This window comes from Dipodomys ordii, unplaced genomic scaffold (genome assembly GCF_000151885.1).
Source record: "Dipodomys ordii isolate 6190 unplaced genomic scaffold, Dord_2.0 Scaffold63, whole genome shotgun sequence".
Lineage (NCBI taxonomy): Eukaryota > Metazoa > Chordata > Mammalia > Rodentia > Heteromyidae > Dipodomys > Dipodomys ordii.
This window is the reverse complement of record NW_012267279.1, coordinates 1,658,923-1,682,155: the sequence shown is the minus strand read 5'-3', so window position 1 is coordinate 1,682,155 and position 23,233 is coordinate 1,658,923. Positions and strand designations below refer to the sequence as shown.

The window sequence follows — 23,233 nt, the reverse complement described above, 5'->3', positions numbered from 1 at the left end:
AGAAAAAAGCCGGAAGTGGTGCTGTGGCTCAAGTGGTAGACTTCTAGCCTTGAGCTGAAGAGCTGAGGGACAGCGCCCAGGCCCAGAGTTCAAGCTCCACAACCGGACCAAAAAAAAAAAACCAAACAAAAAACAAAAAAACAAAACAGGGAAAGCTGAGCTCTGGTGGCTCACACCTGTAATCCTAGCTACTCAGGAGGCTGAGATCTAAGGACCGTAGTTAAAAGCCAGCCTGGGCAGGAAAGTCCATGAGACTCTTATCTCCAATTAATCACCAGAAAATGGGAAGTGGCGCTGTGGCTCAAGTAGTAGAGTGCTAGCTGAAGAGCTGAGAGCTGAGGAACAGTGCCCAGGCCCAGAGTTCAAGCCCTATGACTTACCAGAAAAAGAAAGTTATTAAATATGTAAAAGTAGGAAAAAATAAGCTCCTTTGCCATGGGCTCTGCCTGGAGGTCTGAGGAGGGACGTGGGTATAGCCGAGGACTCAGACAGCACTGAGCCGTCATTCCAGGGGTCACTTCTGTCCCTCCCCTTATTTGTGGAGGAGCTCCAGGTAAAGAATGTTCTAGCCATGCATTTGGCATGCTGAGGACTCTGAAACGCACGCTTTCCTGGATGGCACATCTTCCTGAGATGTCAGGGAGACATGTGTATTAAAGCTCACCTTGGTCATCCCCCAGGATTTGTACAAAACACTTGCTATTCTCAAGCCTTACTTATCTCCCATGCCTGTAACCACTAACAGCAAAAGGCAGAATGCAGCTCTCTCAGCCACGCCATAGAGAATGGGAGCCTGTGTAGCTGTGCCAACTGCCCACACAGACGTAACCAGACAGAGGGCAGCATGGTGCTGGCTTTTTGTTTTCTTTTTTTCTTTTGTAGTACTGGAGTTGGAACTCAAAAGCGTGTGCCTCTAGCAGATGCTCTCTCACTTGAGTCATATCTCCCTCCATGCTTCTTAAAACTGATAATCTATAAACTTAAAAAACCTTGCACTCCCTCCTAAATACAGTTTATTTCTTTGAACTATTACAGTTTCCTCTTAAAAGTGCTTTTAAAAATTATTATGATAAAGGTGATGTGCAGAGGGGTTACAGTTACAAAGTCAGGTAAAGACTACATTTCCTTTGTTTATTTATTATTATTTTTTGGGTCCGGTCGTGGGGCTTGAGCTCTGGGCCTGGGTGCTGTCCCTCAGCTCTTCAGCTCAAGGCGAGTGCTCTACCACTTGAGCCACAGTGCTGTTTCCTTAATATTTTTTTCTTGAGACAGAGTTTTGTTATGTAGCCAAGGCTGGCCTTGAACACATGGACTTCCTGAGTCTCTGCTGGGTTATAGAGATACACTACAGGGCTGGGAAAGTGGCTCAGTGGTAGAGCGCTTGCCTTGCATGCCTGAGGCCCTGGGTTCGATTCCTCAGCACCACATAAGCAAAAAAGAAAAAAGCCGGAAATGGCGCTGTGGCTCAAGTGGTAGAGTGCTAGCCTTGAGCTGAAGAGCTGAGGGACAGTGCCCAGGCCCAGAGTTCAGGCCCACGACCGGAACAAAAAATAAATAAATAAATAGAGATACACTACAAAGTCCTATCATTTTGTTTGGTTTTTGGTGGCACTGGGGTTTATATTCAGAGTCCTGTGTTGGCTAGATACATACTCTTCTCCCTGAGCTTTGCCTGAAGCCCTAAGATAACCTTAAAACTTGAAATTTCACTTTATAACAGAACTATTTTTCCCTGAAAATACTTCTTAAAAAAAATGGTGTGATGCCTGTGAAAAGTGGGTTTAAAAAAAATCTGTGTGGAAAACAAAGGAAGAGGCTACAATGCTTGGTAAGAAATGTACTCATTATCTTGCCCATGTAATTGTAACCCCTCCGTATAGTATTTTCACAATTAAAAAAAAAAATCTGTGTGGGGTAATCCAAACTTTTTCTGAGAAGACAATTCAGATCAAAGAACTTTCCCAATAAGTTTTGTCATTATCATTTATTTCAAATAAAGATGTGAATTCAGAATTAATATAAGGTTTTAACTTTAAAGCATTTGGCAAAACAAAAGTTATTAAGAGTTTGAGTAAAGCTTTGGAGGTACCTGTGCCATGTATTATAGACAGACATAAAAAATAAAAAGAAGAGCCTGAAAAAAAAAAAGTCAGATAAATTTGGGTTTGTAAAAATGCAGTGGTACAGTTCCTCTAGGAAGAAGCAATCTGCAATGTGCTGTAAGTTAGAAATCAAAAGAACATATTGTTCTCTTCTTATTGTGACCATCATAATACAGTTTACACATATAAATCCGAATTCTTTTATCAACACTGCTATTTTAACAGGGGTTTACATAAAATGTACTACAAAACATTTTCTTATGAAAATAAATTTTTTTGTTTTTGTTTGTTTTGTTTTGTTTTTGTCCGTCCTGGAGTTTGAACTCTGGGCCTGTGTGCTGTCCCTGAGCATTTCAGCTCAAGGATGAAAATAAATTTTTTAAAAAGGCTGGGAATGGGGGTGCTGGGAAGGTGGCTCAGTGGTAGAGCGCTTGTCTTGCATGCATGAGGCCCTGGGTTCGATTCCTCAGCACCATATAAGCAGAAAAAAAAAGCTGGAAGTGGAGCTGTGGCTCAAGTGGTAGAGCACTTGACTTGAGCTCAAGAGCTCAAGCACAGTAGGCCCAGAATTCAAGCCCCACGACCACCACCACCACCACCACCACCAACAACAACAACAAAGAGTTTATTTTGTGGGAGGCTGATGGTTCATGCCTGTAATCCTAGCTACTCAGGAGATTGAGATCTGAGGATCGTGGTTCAAAGCCAGCTCAGGCAGAAAAGTCTCTGAGACTCTCATCTCCAATAAAACCAGAAGTGGCACTCTGGTTCAAGTGGTAGAGTAATAGTCTTGAGCTGAAGAGCTGAGGGACACCGACCAGGCCCAGAGTTCAAGCCCTACAACTGACAAAAAAAAAAAAAAAAAGGCTGGGAATGTGGCTTAGTGGTAGAATGCTTGCCTAGCATGCATGATGCCTTGGGTTCGATTCCCTAATACCACATAAACAGAAAAAGCCAGAAGTGGAGCTGTGGCTCAATTGGTAGAGTGCTAGCCTTGAGCAAAAACAGCTCAGGGACAGTGCCTAGCCCCTGAGTTCAAACCCCAGGACTGGCAAAAAAAAAAAAAAATAACCAATTTCCAAAGTATCAAACAACTTAAATACTTCCAAAAAGAAATACAAAACTTATGAAATCAAGATCTAGCTTCATATAGCAACCAAAACATTCATAAAAATAACGATTTCTATATGTATAAATGGTGTAATAGTTGAACACCTAAAAATACATTGCTGTTCTGTCACACATTATCAAAGTTGGGTAAGATACACTTTCTATTTTTTAGTCTTCATCCGTGTGCTTGTGAAATAATCTTCAAATTATTCACACAACAGACTTCTATATGAGTTATTTCCAAGGACATAATTTATTATTTGCTTATGGATTTGAACAAATTTTCAACAAGTACTCTTTTAGCCTGTTTAGAAAACTTAAAACATGATCTAGATAATAGAACTTTATTTTTATTTCTCTTGAATATATGCAAGTTGTTATTCACCAAATGTATTTGGGATATTTTTGGGCCATGTCTAAGGTAACTAGCAAACATAACCATTTTAAGGGGTTATATGAATAATTACAGATGTATGGATGGGCCTTGGAACCCTGAGAACTGTATGATGTCTAAACAGTGAAACAATTCACTGTCTTAAAACTATCAACAATTATTTGAACAAATTCATAATGGCACTAGCTTCACAGAAAAAAACGAGGTAATCATCAGTAATTCCAGCTCAGATGACCAATAGAAAAGCATACAAAAATGAATGAAAGGTTGGATTCGTGTTGTATTTTCCATAGAATAATGGTGAAAACAATTCTCTGCACAACACAGTATTGAAATATCTCACCCTGGAACTTTATTTATTTAATGCAGTTTTGAGATCTGTCACTTATCCTTAATATACATGCGGTCTTAATAGAGCATCACTGGAGAGTTCATCACAAATTGCAATTCTTGACATTATACCTAAGATACAGCCCCAAATACACACAATCAGTGCACATGCACAGTAATACTACCAGTTGTATTCCCCTACTTTTTTAAGGTCTTAAAAAATGGTCACGTGACAATGTAGGTCTCCTTTCTTTCAAATAAATAAAGGCTAATAACACATATTAGGACTCTTTAACTATGGAAAATCTATAAATGATAGTACACTATATAGCCTAGAATCATTTTTAAAGAAAATTCGATTGAAGAAGTTTCATATTTACAATGAGATTTTTCATAAAACCTAATATATGTTTCTTTTAAAATTAAGATTTATGTGCCTTGCAAGGACAATTAATAAATAAGATATCTAGAAGCCATCGTTCTGAAGATCTTCAAGAAGTGAGCGATTTCTGGGGTCCAGGAGTGTGCCTCACTCAGTCTTTCTATACTTTTAGGTGCTTTATGCAGGACGCCCTTGACAAAAACGACTTTTAGATCTAGATTTTTTTAAATAGAAAAGAAGGTCAGACTTGCTTTTAGAACAAGAAATCGGTGCTGCTTTCGATTGTTTTTCTTGACAATATCAAACATTAATGAGATACCATGGGGCTTGATAATCCATTTTTTAATCCATTTTGTAATTCAGATTGATTTTTAATTGTGTATATGTGTGCATGTACTCGTGTGCATGTGCACCCTGCCAGACCTGGAGCTTGAACTCAAGGCCTGGACACTGTCCCTGAGCTTTTGTCCTCAAGGCTAGCACTCTACCATTTGAGCCATAGCTCCAGATCTGCCATTTTGGTGGCTAACTGGAGGAAAGAGTCTTGCAGACTTTTGAACCACAAGTCTTAGATCTCAGCCTCCTGAGTAAATAGGATGATAGGTTTGAGTCACTGGTATCTGACTTGCTTTTACATTTTTGAGACATAATATAGTATGTATATATGATGTGCTAGACCAGCATTATCAAATATGTTAATGCTTTTTCAGTAAATCAAATGAACATTTGAATTAAGTGTGAGAAAAATAAAAACTATAAATATCAGACACCAGGATAGTTCAAAGGTTTGTGTGTGTGTGTGTGTGTGTGTGTGTGTGTGTGTGTGTGTGAGATTCCTGGGGCTTGAACTTAAGGCCTGGGTTCTGTCCCTAAGCTTCTTTTGCACAAGGCTTGTGCTTTACCACTTGAGCCAGAGTTCTACTTCTGTCTTTTTTGGTAGTTTAGTGGAGATTAGAATCTCACAGACTTTCCTGCCCATAATCCTCAGAGCTTAGTCTCCTGAGTAGCTTGGATTACAGGCGTGAGCCACTGGTGCTTGGCTCAATTCAAGTTTTTTGTTTTGGTCGTGCTTGCACTCAGGGCCTGGGCACTGTTCCTGAGCTGCTTTTGTACAAGGCTAGTGCTTTACTATTGAGTCATAGTTCCACTTCTGGTTTTTGGGTTGTTAATTGGAGATAAGAATCTCACAGACTTTCTTACTTGGGATGGTTTTGAACCATGATCCTTAGATCTCAACTTCCTGAGTAGCTAGGATTACAGACATGGGCCAGCACTCAGCTTAATTCAAGTTTTAATTGCTACAAATGTATGAAAAAACTTTAGACTTCTCTAACTTTCTAGATTTTGGAATAAGGTATTAAGATCTGTAATATTAATGTTAAAATCTCAGTAAGCATTAAACTTTAACAGAAAGTTTGTGATATAAAATAAGACTTACACTAAGTTAACTTTTATTAAGAAAATTAAAGCAATTAAGTATGAGGATGTAGCTTAGTGGTAGAGTGCTTGCCAAGCATGCACAAGGTCCTGAGTTTTATCCTAAGCACCACTATAAATGAATATATATATAAAGTAATAAAGAAAAGGAACATGTAAAAGTATGTATATTTTGCTAATTCTCACTTGCACTATAGCTTTCGTTATTATATTCATAAATCATATAATGGTATATCCGTAAACTAATAAGTTATACAGCATTGTATACTAAATTATTATTGAGCCCAGTGTCTCAAGTTAGGTAGGCAAGCCCTTTACCACTTAGGTGTGTTATCCCTAGCCCCTGTAGTTTTCATTTTATCAGTCGTTGGCTCAGAATGAGCTGCCTCAGTAAACAGAAAACTTAAAAAACTTTATGCTTTCATAAAATTTTGAATTTTCATAACATTCCTGATTTTTTAAACTTACTTTTAAAGTTAAAATTCAGCGGGCACCAGGGGCTCACAACTGTAATCTTAGCTACTAAGAAGGGTAAGATCTGAGGATGGCTGTTCAAAGCCAGCCTGGGAAGAAAAGTCTGTGAGACTCTTATCTCCAATTAACCACCAAAAAGCTGGAAGTAGAACTATGGCTCAAGTGATAGAGTGCTATTCCTGAGCACAAAAGCTCAGAGGCAGTGCTCAGGCTCTGAGTTCAAGCCCCAAGACCAGTACACATATACACAAAAGTTAAAATCCAGTTCTGATTAGTGCCTTGATGATCAAATTTCCTTGAAAAGGAAATAGGAAGCCAAACTCAAATTATGTGCTTGTTGTGTCCCTCTGATTTACCCTTCAAAGCCAGTGGCGTTTTGTATTTTTTCGACTGACTTACCTTGTGTTTTTCTCAGAGTTGCTTTGTCGCGCACTGACAGGCATTGAGGCTTTGATTTGTGCTTCAAGCCTGGAATAAATCCCTCCTGCAAACTACAAAATAAAGAAGCAAAATCAACCTCAAGGAATTAATAGAAGCACTGCTTTATGACCATGGCATTCTTTAAAACTTAAATTTTCATCTTTAAACTATGGGTTATAAGCCAGTAATCCTACTTACTCAGGAGGCTGAGATTTGGAGATCCCAGTTAGAAGCTAAACTAAGCAGACAAATCCGATTAACAAGCAAAAATCTGAAAGTGGAGCTGAAGCTCAAATTGTAGAATGCCAGCGTTGAATAAAAAAGTTAAGGGAAAACATGAGGCCTTGAGTTTTTTTTTTTTTTTTTGCTTATGTGGTGCTGAGGAATCGAACCCAGGGCCTCAGGCATGCAAGGCAAGCACTCTACCACTGAGCCAACTTCCCAGCCCCGAGGCCTTGAGTTTAAGCTACAGTTCCAGAAAAAAAAATTGGGGCTATAATTTGAAGTATAATTTACATGCAGTAAAATTCATCATTTTAGCACATAGTTCTGGACAATGCATACAGTTATATAATCATTGCCACAAGGTGGACATAGATCAGTTCCATAACAATCAAGAAAATCCCCTTAAACCTTTCTAAGGTCATTTCTGAAACTACTATCAGTTTCTGACAATCATTGATTTGTCTTCTGTCTCTATAGTTTTGTATATACTCATATACACACTATATAAATAACAGTATATAGTTTTGAATCTAAGCCGGGCATTGGTGGCTCATGCCTGTAATCCTAGCTACTCAGGAGGCTGAGATCTGCGGATTGCAATTCAAAGCTAGCCAAGGCAGGAAAGTCCACGAGACTCCAATAAGCCACCAGAAACTGGAAGTGGTGCTTGTGGCTCAAGTGGTAGAATGCTTGCCTTGAGCTGAAGAGCTGAGGGGCAGTGCTCAGGCCCAGAGTTCAAGCCCCACAGCCAACAACAACAACAAAAAACAGAAACAAAAACAAAAACACCCCCCCCCAAAAAAAAACAAATAGTTTTGAATCTGGTTTCTTTCACTCATCATAATGTCTAGATTTATCTATATTGACATATATATTAAGGAGGTCATCTTTTTTATATATCAAATTTATTCACTTATTAAACCAAACATTTGAGAATGGGAGTTAGTTCTCTGAAATAAATAACTGTTACAAAATTACAGACAGAAAAAAACAGAACAAAGTCCTGGGACATGCCTTTGCTTCTAGCAAGGCTGGAAAGCAGTTGGGACTATATTCATTGAACCTGGGGTATTTGGAGCATCTCTCTCTCTCTGTTTTGGGATTTAAATTCAGGGCTTTGAACTTGCTAGGCAGATGCTCTAACCTTTGCGACATGCCTCCAGGTCCTTTTTGCATTTGCTATTTTCTAGGTAGGGTCTCACTTTATACCTAGACCCTTAGGTCTGGGTTGTGATCCTGCTACTTGGGCCTCACTGCACCCTTAGAGAAAATGGGAACTCACCACTGCACCCTGCCCCAGTCCTTGTGCATCTACCCTAGCTGGGATAACAGGCACGGGCTACCATGTCCAGCCATTGGTTGAGATGGACTCTTGTGGACTCTTATGCCCAGGCTGATCTTGAACCATGAGCCCTTGAACTCTGCTTCTCAAGTAGCAAGGATTATAGGCTTCAGCCACCACACCAGGCTCTAGAAGTATTCTTATAATGAGAATTGGGAAATTTAAGCATAAGTTATTTACATTGACTTTATATTTGTTATTGATTTACAGTGTCTATAGCAAGATCTGATGAAGTGGAGGAGCTTTGGGATGAGTAGATGTGCTGTTAGGCATAACTTGGATGCTTCAGGATTGGTGAAGGTTAATAGTTGCGAAAATTCTTTGGTAAATTAATTGTAGTGGCATTTAATATTTTGTAATCTGGCAAGTGAATCAAGTGTTCAATATACATTCTAGTCATTTCCCAGGTAAAGGACATTATTTAGTGTATTTCTAGGTTTTGGCAATTGTGAATAAAGACAGTATAATGGTATAATTTGTATGTCATTTTAAGAAACTGCCAAACTATTTTCCAAATTGGTTATTTAAAAAAGGGAGGTTAGCTGGGCACTGATGGCTATCGCCTGTAATCCTAGCTACTCAGGAAGTTGAGATCTGAGGATCACAGCTCAAAGCCAGCATAGGCAGGAAAGTCCACGAGACTCTTATCTCCATGTAACTACCAAAAACCAAAACTAGAACTGTGCCTCAAGTTTTAGAGTCCCCGATTTCAAGCCTCAGGACTGACATGTACACCTGCATGCACGTTTACACCCACCCCATACACAAAGTTTTAAATTTAAAAAATTCTATATATTTCATTTTATTTTTGGTGATATGGATTGAACTCAAGGCCTCATATATCCTAAGCATGTGCTCTATCACTAAGTTGTACACCGATTAGGGAAGTAAAAAATTTGAATAACAATATTAGGACAAGAGTTATGGCATACAAACATAAATAATAGGACTGGAATGTGGCTTAGTGGTAGCGTGCTTGCCTAGCATGCATGAATTCAGCTCTGGGTTTGATTCCTCAGTACCACATAAACAGAAATAGCCAGAAATGGTGCTGTGGCTCAAGTGGTAGAGTGCTAGCCTTGAGCAAAAGAAGCTCAGGGACAGTGCCCAGGCCCTGAATTCAAGCCACAGGACTGGCAAAAAGACAAGACAAATATAAATAATAATAATATTATGTCTAATATAGTAATAGTAATTCTAGTAAGAATACTGGCATTCTAGTCATGTGTTGATTTTCAGCAAGATAAAGCAAGATAACTTCATACCTTAGAAATAACATCTAAGCAGCACATTGCAGACTTAACTAAAAATCAACACCTTCACTAAGTCATTTCTCAACAGTTAAGTGGTCGGCAGTGCACTGTTAATCTACTTTTGGTGTGACATCACACTTTAGTGATTACATATATAATATATAATATAATAATACATATTATTTGCTGCCTATACTGGGGTTTGAACCCAGGGCCTAGGAGCTGCCCCTCATTTTTTTTTTTTTTGTTCAATGTTGGCATTCTACCACTTGAGCCTTACTTCCACTTTTGGCATTCTGGTAGTAAATTGGAGATTAGATTCTCACAGACTTTCCTTCCCAGGATGGATTTGAACTATCAGCCTAAGATCTCAGCCTTCTTAGTAGCTAGGACTATTGGCGTGAGCCACAAGCTCCTGGCTGATCTTATTGTTTATTACCTATAATATAGAGGACCTATGGACAAAGGCTAATAAGAGATGGTATGTAAATTCTGGCTAACTAATACAGAATAATAAAAATATGTAAACTGCCTTTTAAAAAATCTGCTTAAAATATCTTCACACTCTTCATGATGAAAAACTGAAGTAGGAAGGAACATCTTACATTTATACAGTCATTTATATACTAGTAAACAATTCTTACTTCTTTTGCTTCCTTTGACTTGACTCGGTCCAGATCTCCCAATCTCATTTTTATTAGGTGCCCTGTAATTTCAGACATCCGCCGCTGATCTGAAGGGAAAAACAGTAAATATTACTCTTCATGAGCATGATTTGTAATTTGCATTTCCTATATACTGTTATCTTAGTAAAGATTTATGAAAATCTCTTTTGCTGTTATTTTTCAGGTATACACTATACCTACATATCTGACAAGAACCCAAGGCAGCAAGAGGCAAGATTCACCTGTTGGTAACTGAAACTGTTGGTAATTGGATATGGTTTAAATATGTCCCCTAAAGGTTTATATGTTGGAAGCTTGGTCCCCAATAGAGCCATGTTGAGAGATGAAAGGATAGTGGGGGGTCTTTTTTCCTAAAGAGGTTAGTTCCTTGGAAGTAACATCCTTGGAAAAGATTAATGTAGTTCTTGTGGGACCTTGCTAAGTTCCTGAAAGAATAGGTCATTATAAAAAGAGTAAGTCTGGCCTCTGAATCTTTCTTGCTTTCTGTCTTGTCATGTGCTTCTTTTTCTTGCACATATTCCTGCCATGATGACATCTTATGTTGTGATGTGGCCAGAAGGCTCTCAGCAAAGTCAAGTAGCATGGCCTTGAACTTTAATAACTGTGAGCTAAATAAACTTCTGCATAAAGCAGCCAGCCTTCGCACAGCAACCGTGAATGTACTAAGATAGGGCTTAAGTAATATTTTGTCATTTCTGCAGTAAAAGTAATAGGCAAAAGTCATTCTGAGAGATCTCAATATAATACAAAATACATTATCTACTGAAATGTTTAGTAAAGAAATTCTGATTGGGTCCTCTGAAGATGTGCAACTTTGGAACTTTTATTTTTTTATGTTGGTACTGGGGCTTGGACTCAGGGCTTCACACTCTCGTTTTTTTTGTTGTTGTTGAGGGATGGTGACATGTCACTAGAGCAATGCCTCCAGTTCAACTCTTTTGATGGGTAATTAGAGATGGAGTCTCAAAGACTTTTCTGCCTGGGCTTTGTTAAACCTCAGTCAGAACTTAATTAGCCTCCTGAGTAGCTAGAATTACAGGTATGAACCACACTGGTGCTTAGCTGGAACTTTGTGTCAGATAGGATTTTTTTTTGTCGGTTGAACTCTATGCCTGGGTGCTGTCCCTCAGCTCTTCAGCTCAAGGCTAGCGCTCTACCACTTGAGCTACAGCGTCTTTTCTGGCTTTTTCTGTTTATGTGGTGCTGAGGAATCAAACCCAGGGCCTCATGCATGCAAGGCAAGCGCTCTACCTCTGAGCCACCTTCCCAGCTCCTCAGATAGGATTTTTAACATTATTTAGCATATTTAATCAAATGAAAGACAATGTTATTTATACCCAATTAAATTTACCATCTTCTCTTTGTGCATCCTGGTTGAATCTCAAGGATCTTGTGGCATCCCATTTATTCTTCTGAATACTCACACTATTGAAAAAATAGAACAAAATCTGTACTGATGCTGCTTCAAAAGTGGATATCCAATTGGACTGAAGAATAATACTCACACAAAAGGAGACACATCTCTAGCAGCTGACTGAAATAAAGTAGACATGATTATGGCTCAATTAAAACACATGTATTCAATAGTTAACTATAAAAGTTTATATTTATTAAGTGCAAGAAATTGAACCAAGAACATTTACAAGTGTTTCTCAGTTAAGTCTGGCAGTAGTTATATACAAAAGGCACTACTGTGATCCATAATAAAATAGGTTTAGAGAAGTTAAGAAATTTGAACCCAGCTCTCTCTGTTGACTTTAGAATCTTTTTTTTTTTGGTTGGTCATGGGCCTGAACTCTGGGCCTGGGCGCTGTCCCTCAGCTCTTCAGCTCAAGGCTAGTGCTCTACCACTTGAATCAGAGCACCACTTCCAGCTTTTCCTGCTTATGTGGTGCTGAGGAATCAAACTCAGGGCCGCATGTATGCAAGGCAGGCACTCTACCATTGAGCCACCTTCCCAGCCCCTGACTTTAGAATCTTTTAGAATTAATCCATTCATGTACTTGTCGTATATAACACAAAGATGTACAACCTATCCAGTATCATTGTGGATCTGTCTCAGCCCTAACTTTTCATAATTTTTTTTAACTTGGTTTCTCTTTCAGCTAACTGCAGCTGCTACTGTCCTATCTGTGCTTGTACCTCTTCCTTACATGGCATATGGAAATAAAAAACTGATTTTCAAGGTCATAATTTATTATTATTTGTGTGTAGGCACGTGTGCATGCGTGCATGTGCATATGTGTATATGCACACTTGTCTTAGGACTTGAACTCAGGGCCTGAGTGCTATCCCAAGGTTTTTTTTTAATCCAAGGTTAGTGGTTTACCACTTGAACTACAGTTCTACTTCAGGCTTCTTGGTGGTTAATTGGAGATAAGAGTCTTATGGACTTTCCTGTCCAGGCTGGCTTTGAACTGTGATCCTCAGGTCTCAGTTTCCTGAGTAGTTAGGATTACAGCTGTGAGTTACCAGCACCTGGCAATAATTTATTAAAAGTCTATTTATTTTTAAGTTTTAAAATATGTAATACTGGTTCCAAATTCAAAAGGTTCAAACAGTACAAATATTAAGAAGTTTCTCACCTCTTAGGAGGCAACTCCCAAGCAATCTTAGTGATTTCTTGTGTAGCTCTCCAGAGATATTTTGTATACAATGAAATACTTATTTTACACAATTCCCATTTCACACAAATGCTGGTATGCTAGTATACACATGGTTATATACCTTCCATTTTCTTGATTTGTTGATATGTTATAGATCTTTAATTTCTAAAGAACCTAAAGCCTATAAGTAACTTAATTTTGTTTTGTGAACATCCTATTTTGATAGAACTTCTATTTTGAATTTTCCCTGTTTATATTTACTGGTTTCTTCATATGAACTTCAGAATAATAATAGACAATTTAGAGTTACCTTTTCCAATGCCTTTTCTTTCTTTTGAGCACAAGGTGAAGACATCTGCTTTTTTGGTTGCTTAGTGAACTTCTTTGGCTTCTCCTTTTTCCCTGATAATAGAAGGACAATGTTATGAGTATAAAACGTTCACCTCTCTAATGTACCTGTTACTTCTAAACAATGAAATCATTTTACAACCGCTGGGCATGGTGGCCCACACATGCAATCCAGTTCTTGAGAGGTTAAGGAAGGACAGTGAGTTCACTTTCAGAACATTAATCTCTGGGAGAAAAGTGAAGGGAATGAATTTGAAGTCTCAATTAAATGAGATATAGAAAAATGTTGAGGAAAACAACATATTTATGTCTCTGAACCTAACCTGACATTGTAATCATCTTCTAATTCAATCTTCTAGACATTTAATCTTCTAATCATTTCTAAATTTAAAAGTTGCTTGTCACCAAGAAAAACATAATTTGAGAATATGAGAGAAAATTCACACATATACAAAGCCTTTAATATGATTTCTGCTCAGGCAGGTCTTGGTCTTAGGAAGAAGCAGGATTGAAATAAATTACATTCTGAACTAAGACATTCTTGATATCACTTTTTTCAGTTAAGTAGAAAAAGGCTAGAGACAGAAAATAGGATGGGGAGGAGATATTCTTCCAAAAATAATGTATGATGACATGGCTGGGAGGTGGCTTAGTGGTAAAGTGCTTGCTTCTCATGCATGAGGCCCTTAGTTCAATTCCTCAGCACCACATAAGCAGAAAAAGCTGGAAGTGGTGCTCTGGCTCAAGTGGTAGAGCTCTAGCTGTGAGATGAAGAGCTGAGGGACAGCGCCCAGGACTAGAGTTCAGGCTCTACAATGGACCAAAAAAAAAATGTATGAAGGTAAGTCTAATACACCTGGTAAATTTTCCAAACAAGAATTATTTTTAGGGGCTGGGAAGGTGTCTCAGTGGTAGAGCGCTTGCCTTGCATGCATGAGGCCCTGGGTTCGATTTCTCAGCACCACATAAGCAAAAAGAAAAAAGCCAGAAGTGGTGCTGTGGCTCAAGTGGTAGAGCACTAGCCTTGAGCTGAAGAGCTGAGGGACAGCGCCCAGGCCCAGAGTTCAGGCCCCACAACTGGACCCCCCCAAAAATTATTTGTATAACACCTTCACAAGTTTTGCTGCACTAGTTAAAAGGATAACTTTGTATGACTACCATAAATAATAAAATATGCTAAAAGATAACTCTTGAAGGTATTATGATGACAAGCAAAATTAATAATCTTGGTGGTTTGATCTTTTTTTCCCTATATATATATATATATATATATATATAGTAAAGATACTATACAGAGGGTTACAGTTACATGAGTGAGGTAATGAGTACACTTCCTCTTGAACATTGTTACCCCCTCCATTGTTTTCCCCCTACCATCCCCTCCTTCCCTCCCTTCCCCGAGGTTCTTTTTTTTTCAATATATATATTTTAATTGCTATTATACAGGTGATGTACAGTTTCAGGTAATGAGTCAGGTAATGAGTACATTTGTTTTTTTAACAATGTTACTCCTTGCATGTGTCTCTTAAATTGGAAGACTAAGTGTTATAAAGTTGTGGAAATACAGGACAGATAGAATATCTGGCAATGGTAATGTGCAGGGTTGGACAATTCCTTCCAAGTAAGTGGTAGAAGCAGAACAAAAATATCATGAACAACCACTTGAAGATTGATCAGGCAGATGGTTGAGCACTTATACTTAAGAACTGTGAGTTTGTGGCCTCTCTACTGAACCACTTCCTGGACTCCTTGGCTTGGGGAGAAAAACTGTAATGCACTTAAGAGAGGTGACAGAGATCAAAGTCAGAGAGAAGTTACCAATATGATAATCTTGGAAGACTACAACACATTTGGAATCGAAAACCTGAGCATAAACTCTACCCAAATTCTTAGCTGAGTGTTAGACCAGGCAGTGTATGAGAGATTCTAGGAAGCCCAGTAAAAAGGCAGGTAGGACCGAGGGTGGGCTGCCAACTCTTACAAAATGGAACTGTTCTTGGTAAGAAATGGGGGTTCCTGGTGCCTCTGACTAAATTCTTTGTCTAAACTGAAAATACCTCAAGATACAGTTAGCAGAAGCCTTACTGGCTTGAAGTGTTACAAGACAGATTGATCTGGAAAGACAAATGTCTAGGGAAGCTGGGCACTTGTGTTTCACACCTGTAATCTTAGCTACCCAAGAGGCTAAGATCTGAGGACTGTGGTTCATAGTTCAAAGCCAGCCCAGGTAGGAAGGTCTGTGAGACTCCTTTTTTTTTTTAATTTATTTTTATTTTTTATTTTTGGGTCCGCTCGTGGGGCCTGAACTCTGGGCCTGGGCGCTGTCCCTCAGCTCTTCAGCTCAAGGCTAGCGCTCTACCACTTGAGCCACAGTGCCACTTCTGGTTTGTTTTCTTTTTGCTTATGTGGTACTGGGGAATCGAACCCAGGGCGTCATGCATGCAAGGCAAGTGCTCTACCACTAAGCCACCTTCCCAGCCCCTCTGTGTGACTCTTATCTCCAGTTAACCACCAAAAAGCTGGAAAGTGGAGTTGTGGCTTATGTGGTAGAGTGCTAACCTTCAGCAAAATAAAGCTTAGGGACAGTGCCCATGCCAGGCCCTGAGGTCAAGCCCCAGGCTTGGTTCAAAAAAAAAAAAAAGGATAAAGTCTAGGGGAACATATAAAGCAAAGGAACCAACAAGCAGGTGAGTCCCAATGTCCGAATGTAAACTCTGCCCAGATCCTTGACTGATTCACAAACTACACAGGATGGGTGAGTTCTAGGGGCAGGTTATGGCAGCAGCAGCAACAGATTGCAGTGAGAATCTGCAAGTTAATGACCTCCAAGACAAAAACCCAACAACCTTCAAGAAAACAAATCCATTTCAGAGTCTCAGAAGAAAAACCCTTCAATGTCAACCAAAAGTTGCAAGATAAAGAAAATGAAAACTGGGTGTGATGGCACACACCTGTAATTCCAACTACTTGGGAGGGGGAGGCTGGAAGATCACCAGTTTCAGCCTAGCCTGGGCAAAGTTACCAAGACCCTATCTCAAAAACAAAACAAAACACAATCCGATGAAATAACAGAATAAAAAAAGGGCCTAGGGCATGACTCAGGTGTGCATGTAGCATCCCAGGATCTGTAGATGGGCTGTCCGGAGGTACCCACGGGTATGGAAGGGCGGCTAGATATATTGGATAACAGTAGCAAAACAGAAGAGGAGAAGGCAGATATGATTAACACTATTTGATGACTCTTATCCAAAGTAATCCATATTCATACTTACTTAGCTTTAAGCAGATAGTAATGGGTAAAAAAAATGTGATATAAATTTCAGAACAACAACTAAAAACTAAAAAGCCATTAAGATAATTAAAATGATATACTAAAATTATTTTCTTAACAGAAAAAAGCAGAGAAGAAGAAACAGAAACAAAAAAAATTTAAGCAGGGGCTGGGAAGGTGGCTCAGTGGTGGAGCACTTGCCTTGCATGCATGAGGCCCTGGGTTCAATTCTTCAGCACCACATAAGCAAAAGGAAAAAAGCCAGAAGGCGCTGTGGCTCAAGTGGTAGAGTGCTAGCCTTGAGCTGAAGAGCTGAGGGACAGCACCCAGGCCCAGAGTTCAGGCCCCACGACTGGATCCCCCCCAAAAAACAACAAAAACAAAAGAAACAACAACAACAAAAAACATTTAAGCAAGATGCCAGTGGCTCACGCCTATAATCTTAACTATCAGGAGGCTGAGAAGTCAGAATCATGGTTGGAAGCCAACCTAGGCAGGAAAGTCTGTGAGATTCTTATCTCACATCAAAAAGCCAGAAGTGAAGTTGTGGCTCAAGTGGTAGAACATTGGTCTTGAGAAAAAAGCTCAAGGACAGCACCCAGGCCCTGAGTTCAACCCTAGGATTAGCACATACATAAAAACATTTATCCTAGCCTGGTGCCAGTGATTCCTACCTACAATCCTAGCTATTCAGGAGGTGAAGATCTGAGGATCAAAGTTTAAAGCCAGCTCAGGGAGACAAATCTGAGGGAGATACTTCCAGCAAAAAGCTGGAATTGAAAGCAGCATGGCTCAAGTGGTAAAGCAATAGCCATGAGCAAAAGTGCTGAGTCAGAGCACAAGGCCTTGAGTTCAAGCACTAGTAATGGCACAAAAAACAAAACAAAAAAAAAAAAGAGAGAAAAGGAAAGATAGCTGTGAAAGGAGCGGGCAACAGCACTGGGATTTGAGCTTAGGGCTCAGAGATTGCTTGAAGCCAGTTTTTAGTACTTGTGACATGAGTCTAGTCCTCTTGGCTTTAGTTATTTTTCAGATAAGAGTCACACACTTTTTTGCCAGGGGTTGGCCTTATAACCTGCCAATTTATGCCTCCTGAATAGCTATGATTATAGTTGCATGCTACCATGCCTACCTCACTGTTTGAAATAGGAGTCTTTATATCTTTTTAGCCTGGGCTGACCTCAAACTGCAAGCCTCTTGATCTCTGTCTTCTGAGTACTTGGGATTATAGACCGGTGTTATTTCACCTTAACCTGATGTTCTTCAAAGACTCTCTGGATCAATTTTCCTTGCTGAGTTAGTTTCTTGGAAAGAACTTAGATTTTTTTTTGACACATGCCAAGTATTGGTGCTCATGCCCATAATCCTAGCTACTTAGATCAAATTCAGTGTTAGCCCAGGCACTCAAAACAAATAGAATCTTATCTCAAACTCAGGAAAAAAGCCAATAGAGGCATGGCTCAAGCACCAGCCTTGAGAGCAAAAGCAAAAGCACAGCAAGAGTATGAGACTTGAGTACAAGCCCCAGTTCTGGCACACACACAAAAAAGCATAAGTCTATTTTATAGTTGCATAATAATCATGAATTTTTTTTGGGGGGGTTGGTAGTGGGGCTTGAACCCTGGGCTTGGGCACTGTCCCTGCACTCTTCAGCTCAAGGAGAGTACTCTACCACTAGAGCTACAGTGCCACTTCTGGTTTTCTTGTGGTTTATTGGAGATAAGAGTCTCACAGACTTTCCTGCCGGGCTGGCTTTGAACCGCGATCCTCAGATCTCAGCCTCCTGAGTAGCTAGGATTACAGGCGTGAGCCACTGGCGCCCGGCTTAAAAAAAAATCACACTTGATGAATATTAATTGTTCATTTGAGTGCCAATCCAAATCATCTCAGGTACAAATCTCTGATCCCATTTCATCTAATGTGTGTTACACATTAAATTATATCTGAAATAAAAATTTGGAAGATTTTCAGTACACTGTCCTTTATGAGTATTTGAAAATTTTGTTTTGGTGCCAGGGTTATGGAATCTTAGTGGGGCCTCTATTCTTTTTTATTTTTTTCCCCAATGTTGTCAGCTACCATGTAGTTACATAAGCCAATTCCCTATCACTTGCATTAAAAGCTTCAGAATATAACCCTTTATAATGGTGAGACTTGGTTTTAACTTAGAAACCAATACTTTGTTTCTTGGATACTTCTTCCTCATCACCAACTTCATCTTCAGTGACCTCTGATCCAGTAGTATATTCTTCTTCTTCTGAAAATAAAGACTGCTGTTTCTAAATTAAAAAAGAAAAAACACATTATAAATGTATTATCAAAGCTGGGTACCAGTGGTTCACGCCTGTAGTCCTAGCTACTGAGGAGGCTGAGATTTGAGGATCATGGTTCAAAGCCAGCCTGGGCAGAAAAGTCTGTGAGACTCTTATCTCCAACTAACCACTAGAAAACCAGAAGTGGCACTGTGGCTTAAGTAGTAGAGGGCTCGCCTTGAGCTAAAGAGCACAGGGATAGCACCCAAGCCCAGAGTTCAAGCCCCACAACCAGAAAAAAAAATGTATTATCAATACATCTCTAGTGAATTCTTTTTTTTTTTTTTTTGCCAGTCATGGAGCTTGAACTCGAATTTAGGGCCTGGGTACTATCCCTGAGCTTTGTGCCCAAGGCTGGTGCTCTACCACTTTGAGCCACAGTGCCACTTCTGGTTTTCTGGTGGTTAATTGGAGATAAATATCTCACAGAGTTTTCTGCCCAAGCGGGCAATCTTCAGATCTCAGCCTTCTCAGTAGGTAGGATTACAGGCATGAACCACCAGTGTTCAGTTCTAATGAATTCTTTAAAATGCATTTACCTAAACTTGACTGGATGAATGAGTTAAATAAGAACTAATACTGGGGCTGGGAAGATGGCTCAGTGGTAGAGTGCTTGCCTTGTATGCTTGAGGCCCTGTGTTCAATTCCTCAGCATCACATAAGCAGAAAAAGCCAGAAGTGTCGTTGTGACTCAAGTGGTAGAGTGCTAGCTTTGAGCTAAAGAGCTGAGGCCCAGGCCCAGAGCTCAGGCCCCAGGACCGATAAAAAAAATAAAAAATAAAATAAAAGAATTAATACTGACTGCTGGATATCCAGCACAAGCTTTAGGATACGGTTATAAGAATTTCTACTTTTAGTCTAGTGGCTCACACCTATAATCCCAGCTACTCAGGAGGCTGAGATCTGAAGATCAAAGTTCAAAGCCAGCCCAGGCAGGAAAGTCCATGAGATTCTTATCTCCAATTAACCACCAAAAAGTGGGAAGTAGAGCTGTAGTGCAAGTGGTAGAGTGCTAGCCTTAAGCATACAAGCTCAAGTACAGTAACCAGGCCCTGAGTTCAAGACCCACCACCGACAAAAAAAAATTTTATTCAGGACAGAGTTATATTACATCAAATATTTTCTTATTACCTTCCTTCATAGAAACTAGTATAGTGACATGTATGTAACAGCATTTGTAGAATTCTATTTCTATTACTCAATTGGAAGTATGTCCCTTAATATTAAGATTAAATTTACAGGGGTGGAGGTATGCTCAAGCAATAGAGTTCCTGCCCAACAAGTATGAAGCCCTGAGTTCAAACTCTAGTTTTGCCCAAGACAAAACTAAGTTATAATTGCGTATAATTATCTCATAAACAATTATATATGCAATTATATAATTGTATATATTGCATTCATTTCCTGTATCAATTTGCTTTACTCTCTATCATTACTAATCCAAATTCCTATTCTATTTTGTGCATGTATGCTCATCCTGGGGCTTGAACTCAGGACCTTACTTACCTTTTTCACTCAAGGCTGGTGCTTTACCACTTGAGCCACACTTCCACTTTCAGATTTTTGTTGGTTAATTTGAGATTGGAGTCTCTCTGACTCTTCTACCCAGGCTAGATCCCCATATCTCAGCTCCTGAGTAATTAGGATTACAGAGGTAAGCCACCAGCGCCTCAGCTTCTATTCCATTCTTATAAATACAGATGGCAAAAAGCACAGCATTGGTAAATAGCTTAAAAAATCAACCAAGATAGGTGTGGTGACACATGCCTGTAATCCTAGTACTAAGGAGGCAGTGATTTGCCTCTTCAGGATGGAGAATTCAAGCCAGTGTAGGCTATATAGGGAAACCCAAAGTGAAAAAACAAGAAAACAATAATAAGTACAACAAATCCATCAAACAACTAAATAATAATGTTAATAGTTTGTTTAACTTCCTAAATGTGATTTAAAAGAGACTTTAAAGTCTTAACAAGTCTATTGCTTATAATGAGAATATAGAGTACATGTGTGTTTTAAACACTTTTTTCTTTCTTGTTACTTTTTTTTAAACCACATTTTTGGTACGCTTAAAACTGAAGATAAAAAAGCAGATACACATTTAACTAAAATGAGATCCTGATAAAATTTTGTTAAAATATAATTTATGAAGCAAAAGATTCATGAATGGTGAATATAACTGCTTGCTTACCAGTTGAAGAGTCCAGTTCTTCAATGACAAGAACTGTAAGACAGAGGAGTCCAAGTTCATTAATCTGCACCTATCCAGACTGCAGGTCCTTATTTTTACATGGTTTATGTAGAAGAACTGAACAAAGTCACTAATATGGTTCCTTTCTAGTTAAAACAATTAAAACTCAGCCTAGCATGTGAATTTAAAAATCAGTCATGAGGGCTGGAATTGTAGCTTGCCTTGCATGTATGAATCCCTGGGTTCAAGTCCTCAGTATCATATGAACAGAAAAAGCTGGAAGTGGTGCTGTGGCTCAAGTGGTAGAGTGCTTGCCTTGAGCAAAAGAAGCTTAGGGACAGTGCCCAAGCCCTGAGTTCAAGCTCCAGGACTGGCAAAAAAAAAAAAAATCAATCATGAATCAGGTGCCTGTAGTTTATACCTGCAATCCTCGCTACTCAAGAAGCTGATACCTGAGGATTGTGGTTAGAAACCAGTCTAGGCAGGACAATCCGGACTGTTATAATCAGATTATTATTTATTATTTATAATAATAATTTTTTTAAATTTAATTTTATATTATTTGTGAATATACTGTACAGAGGGGTTACAATTACATGGGCAGGATAATGCGTACATTTCTTACCAAGCATTGCATCCTCCTCCTTTGTTTACCCTTCACATCCCTTCCCAGCCTCCCCCCTATAATAATAATTTTTATTAATCATCAAACATCCAGAAGTGGTTCAAGTAGTAGAACACTAGTCTTGAGCAGAAAAGATAATGGACAGCACCCAGGCCCTGAATTTAAGCCCCAGGACCAGCACACAGACATACATACAAAAAGAAAAAAAAAAGAAAAAAAAATCAGTCATGTGTTTGAGGTCAGCCTGGGTAAAACAGGAAGATCTCATCTCAAAAGAAAACAGCAACAACAACAACAAAAATCCTCCCTAGAAAATGATCTGGGGATGGGTTGGAGGCATGGCTCAGTTGGTAGAGAGACAGTAAGTGAGATACTTAGTTCAACCTAGGATCTAAAAAAAAGAGAGAGAGAGAGAATGACCTGGGTGTTTGAAAAAATGTGTAGGGGAGTGGGTAGGTGACATTATCCAAAAAAAAATTCACTCTTCACCTGACTTACGTAACTGTAAGCCCTCTGTATATCACCTTTATAACAACAATACATTAAAAAAAAGTGCAAAAATATCAGAAGTAGTGCTGTGGTTCAAAGTGGTAGAGCACTAGCCTTGAGCACAAGAGATCAGATACAGCAACCAGGCCCTTGGTTCAAGTCACATGACTGACAAAAAAGTTATAAACTCCCCATAGCTATATTAACATTGCCTTTCACACTTATTCATGAGTTATATATCAAACAATAAATAAGACTAGTCCTTAATTTTTATAAGATATAGTTGATATAATTGAAGATTATAAGATATAATTGAAATATTTAACAAAATAACAAATTTTATTAGGTACATGTGATTTATTTGCCCTTTGAGAATGATACTGGGAAAAATACCAATTTTCTTTTTTCTCCTGGAGTCTTGGGTCTCAAACTGAGGGCCTGACACATGCTCGGCAATCATTTTACCTCTGAACTACATCTCCATTCCCCAACCATTTCTCAGGAGGCTAAGGACTGAGGATTGTGGTTTATGGCTCAAAGCCAGCCCAGGCAGGAAAGACTGTGAGACTCTTACCTCCAATTACAGAAAAATGGAAGTGGTGCTATGGCTCAAATTGGTAGAGAGAGTTCAGGGACATGTCCAGTCCCTGAGTTCAAGCCCAATGACCACCACCACCAACAACAACAACAAAAAAGAATTTCATGTGAAAATGTTTACAGAACAGGGATGGAGACATAGACTTTCATAATACCTTCAGTCCTCAGATTATTTTTTGTCCATAATAAAAATTCCAAAGATCATGTCACATTTTATGACATTAAAAATCTAAAATCTAGTAGCTGGGTGCTAGTGGCTTATGCCTGTAATCCTAGCTACTCAGGAGGCTCAGATCTGAGGATCATGGTTTGAAGCCAATGTCAGCAGGAAAGTTGGTGAGAATCTTATCTCCAATTAACTATCAGAAAAACCAGAAGCAGGGGCCAGGAATGTGGCTTAGTAGTAGAGAACTTGCCTGGCATACATGAAGCCAGGAGTGGTGGTGTGGTCCAAGTGGTAGAGTGCTAGTATTGAGCAAAAGAAGCTCAGGGACAGGGCCCAGGCACTGAGTTCAAGCCCCAGGACTGTCAAAAAAAACAAAAATCCCCAAAAAAACCATGAAGTGGCCCTGTAGCTCAAAATGGTAGAGTGCTAGCTTTGGGAAAAAAGAGCTCAGAGACAGTGCTCAGGCCACAAGTTCA

General features: G+C 39.2%; 1 protein-coding gene across 2 annotated transcripts in view; it reads right to left on the bottom strand.

Moving 5' to 3' along the window:
* Window positions 1-3,209: 3,209 nt before the first annotated feature.
* Window positions 3,210-23,233, bottom strand: part of Kiaa1841 (KIAA1841 ortholog) — a 59,422-nt gene continuing 39,398 nt past the window's right edge. Inside the window, exons 15-22 of one of the 2 annotated variants that reach the window (XM_013022479.1) lie at window positions 20,881-20,913; window positions 18,560-18,659; window positions 13,072-13,163; window positions 11,661-11,689; window positions 11,507-11,580; window positions 10,114-10,202; window positions 6,629-6,720; window positions 3,210-4,532 (exon numbers count right to left, since the gene is read on the bottom strand). In XM_013022479.1, coding sequence (XP_012877933.1) covers window positions 4,496-4,532; window positions 6,629-6,720; window positions 10,114-10,202; window positions 11,507-11,580; window positions 11,661-11,689; window positions 13,072-13,163; window positions 18,560-18,659; window positions 20,881-20,913 — 546 coding nt within the window. In that variant the 3' untranslated portion in view covers window positions 3,210-4,495. Of the gene's footprint in view, window positions 4,533-6,628; window positions 6,721-10,113; window positions 10,203-11,506; window positions 11,581-11,660; window positions 11,690-13,071; window positions 13,164-18,559; window positions 18,660-20,880; window positions 20,914-23,233 lie in introns of those variants that run through there. The other variant, XR_001175283.1, reaches the window with a different exon arrangement.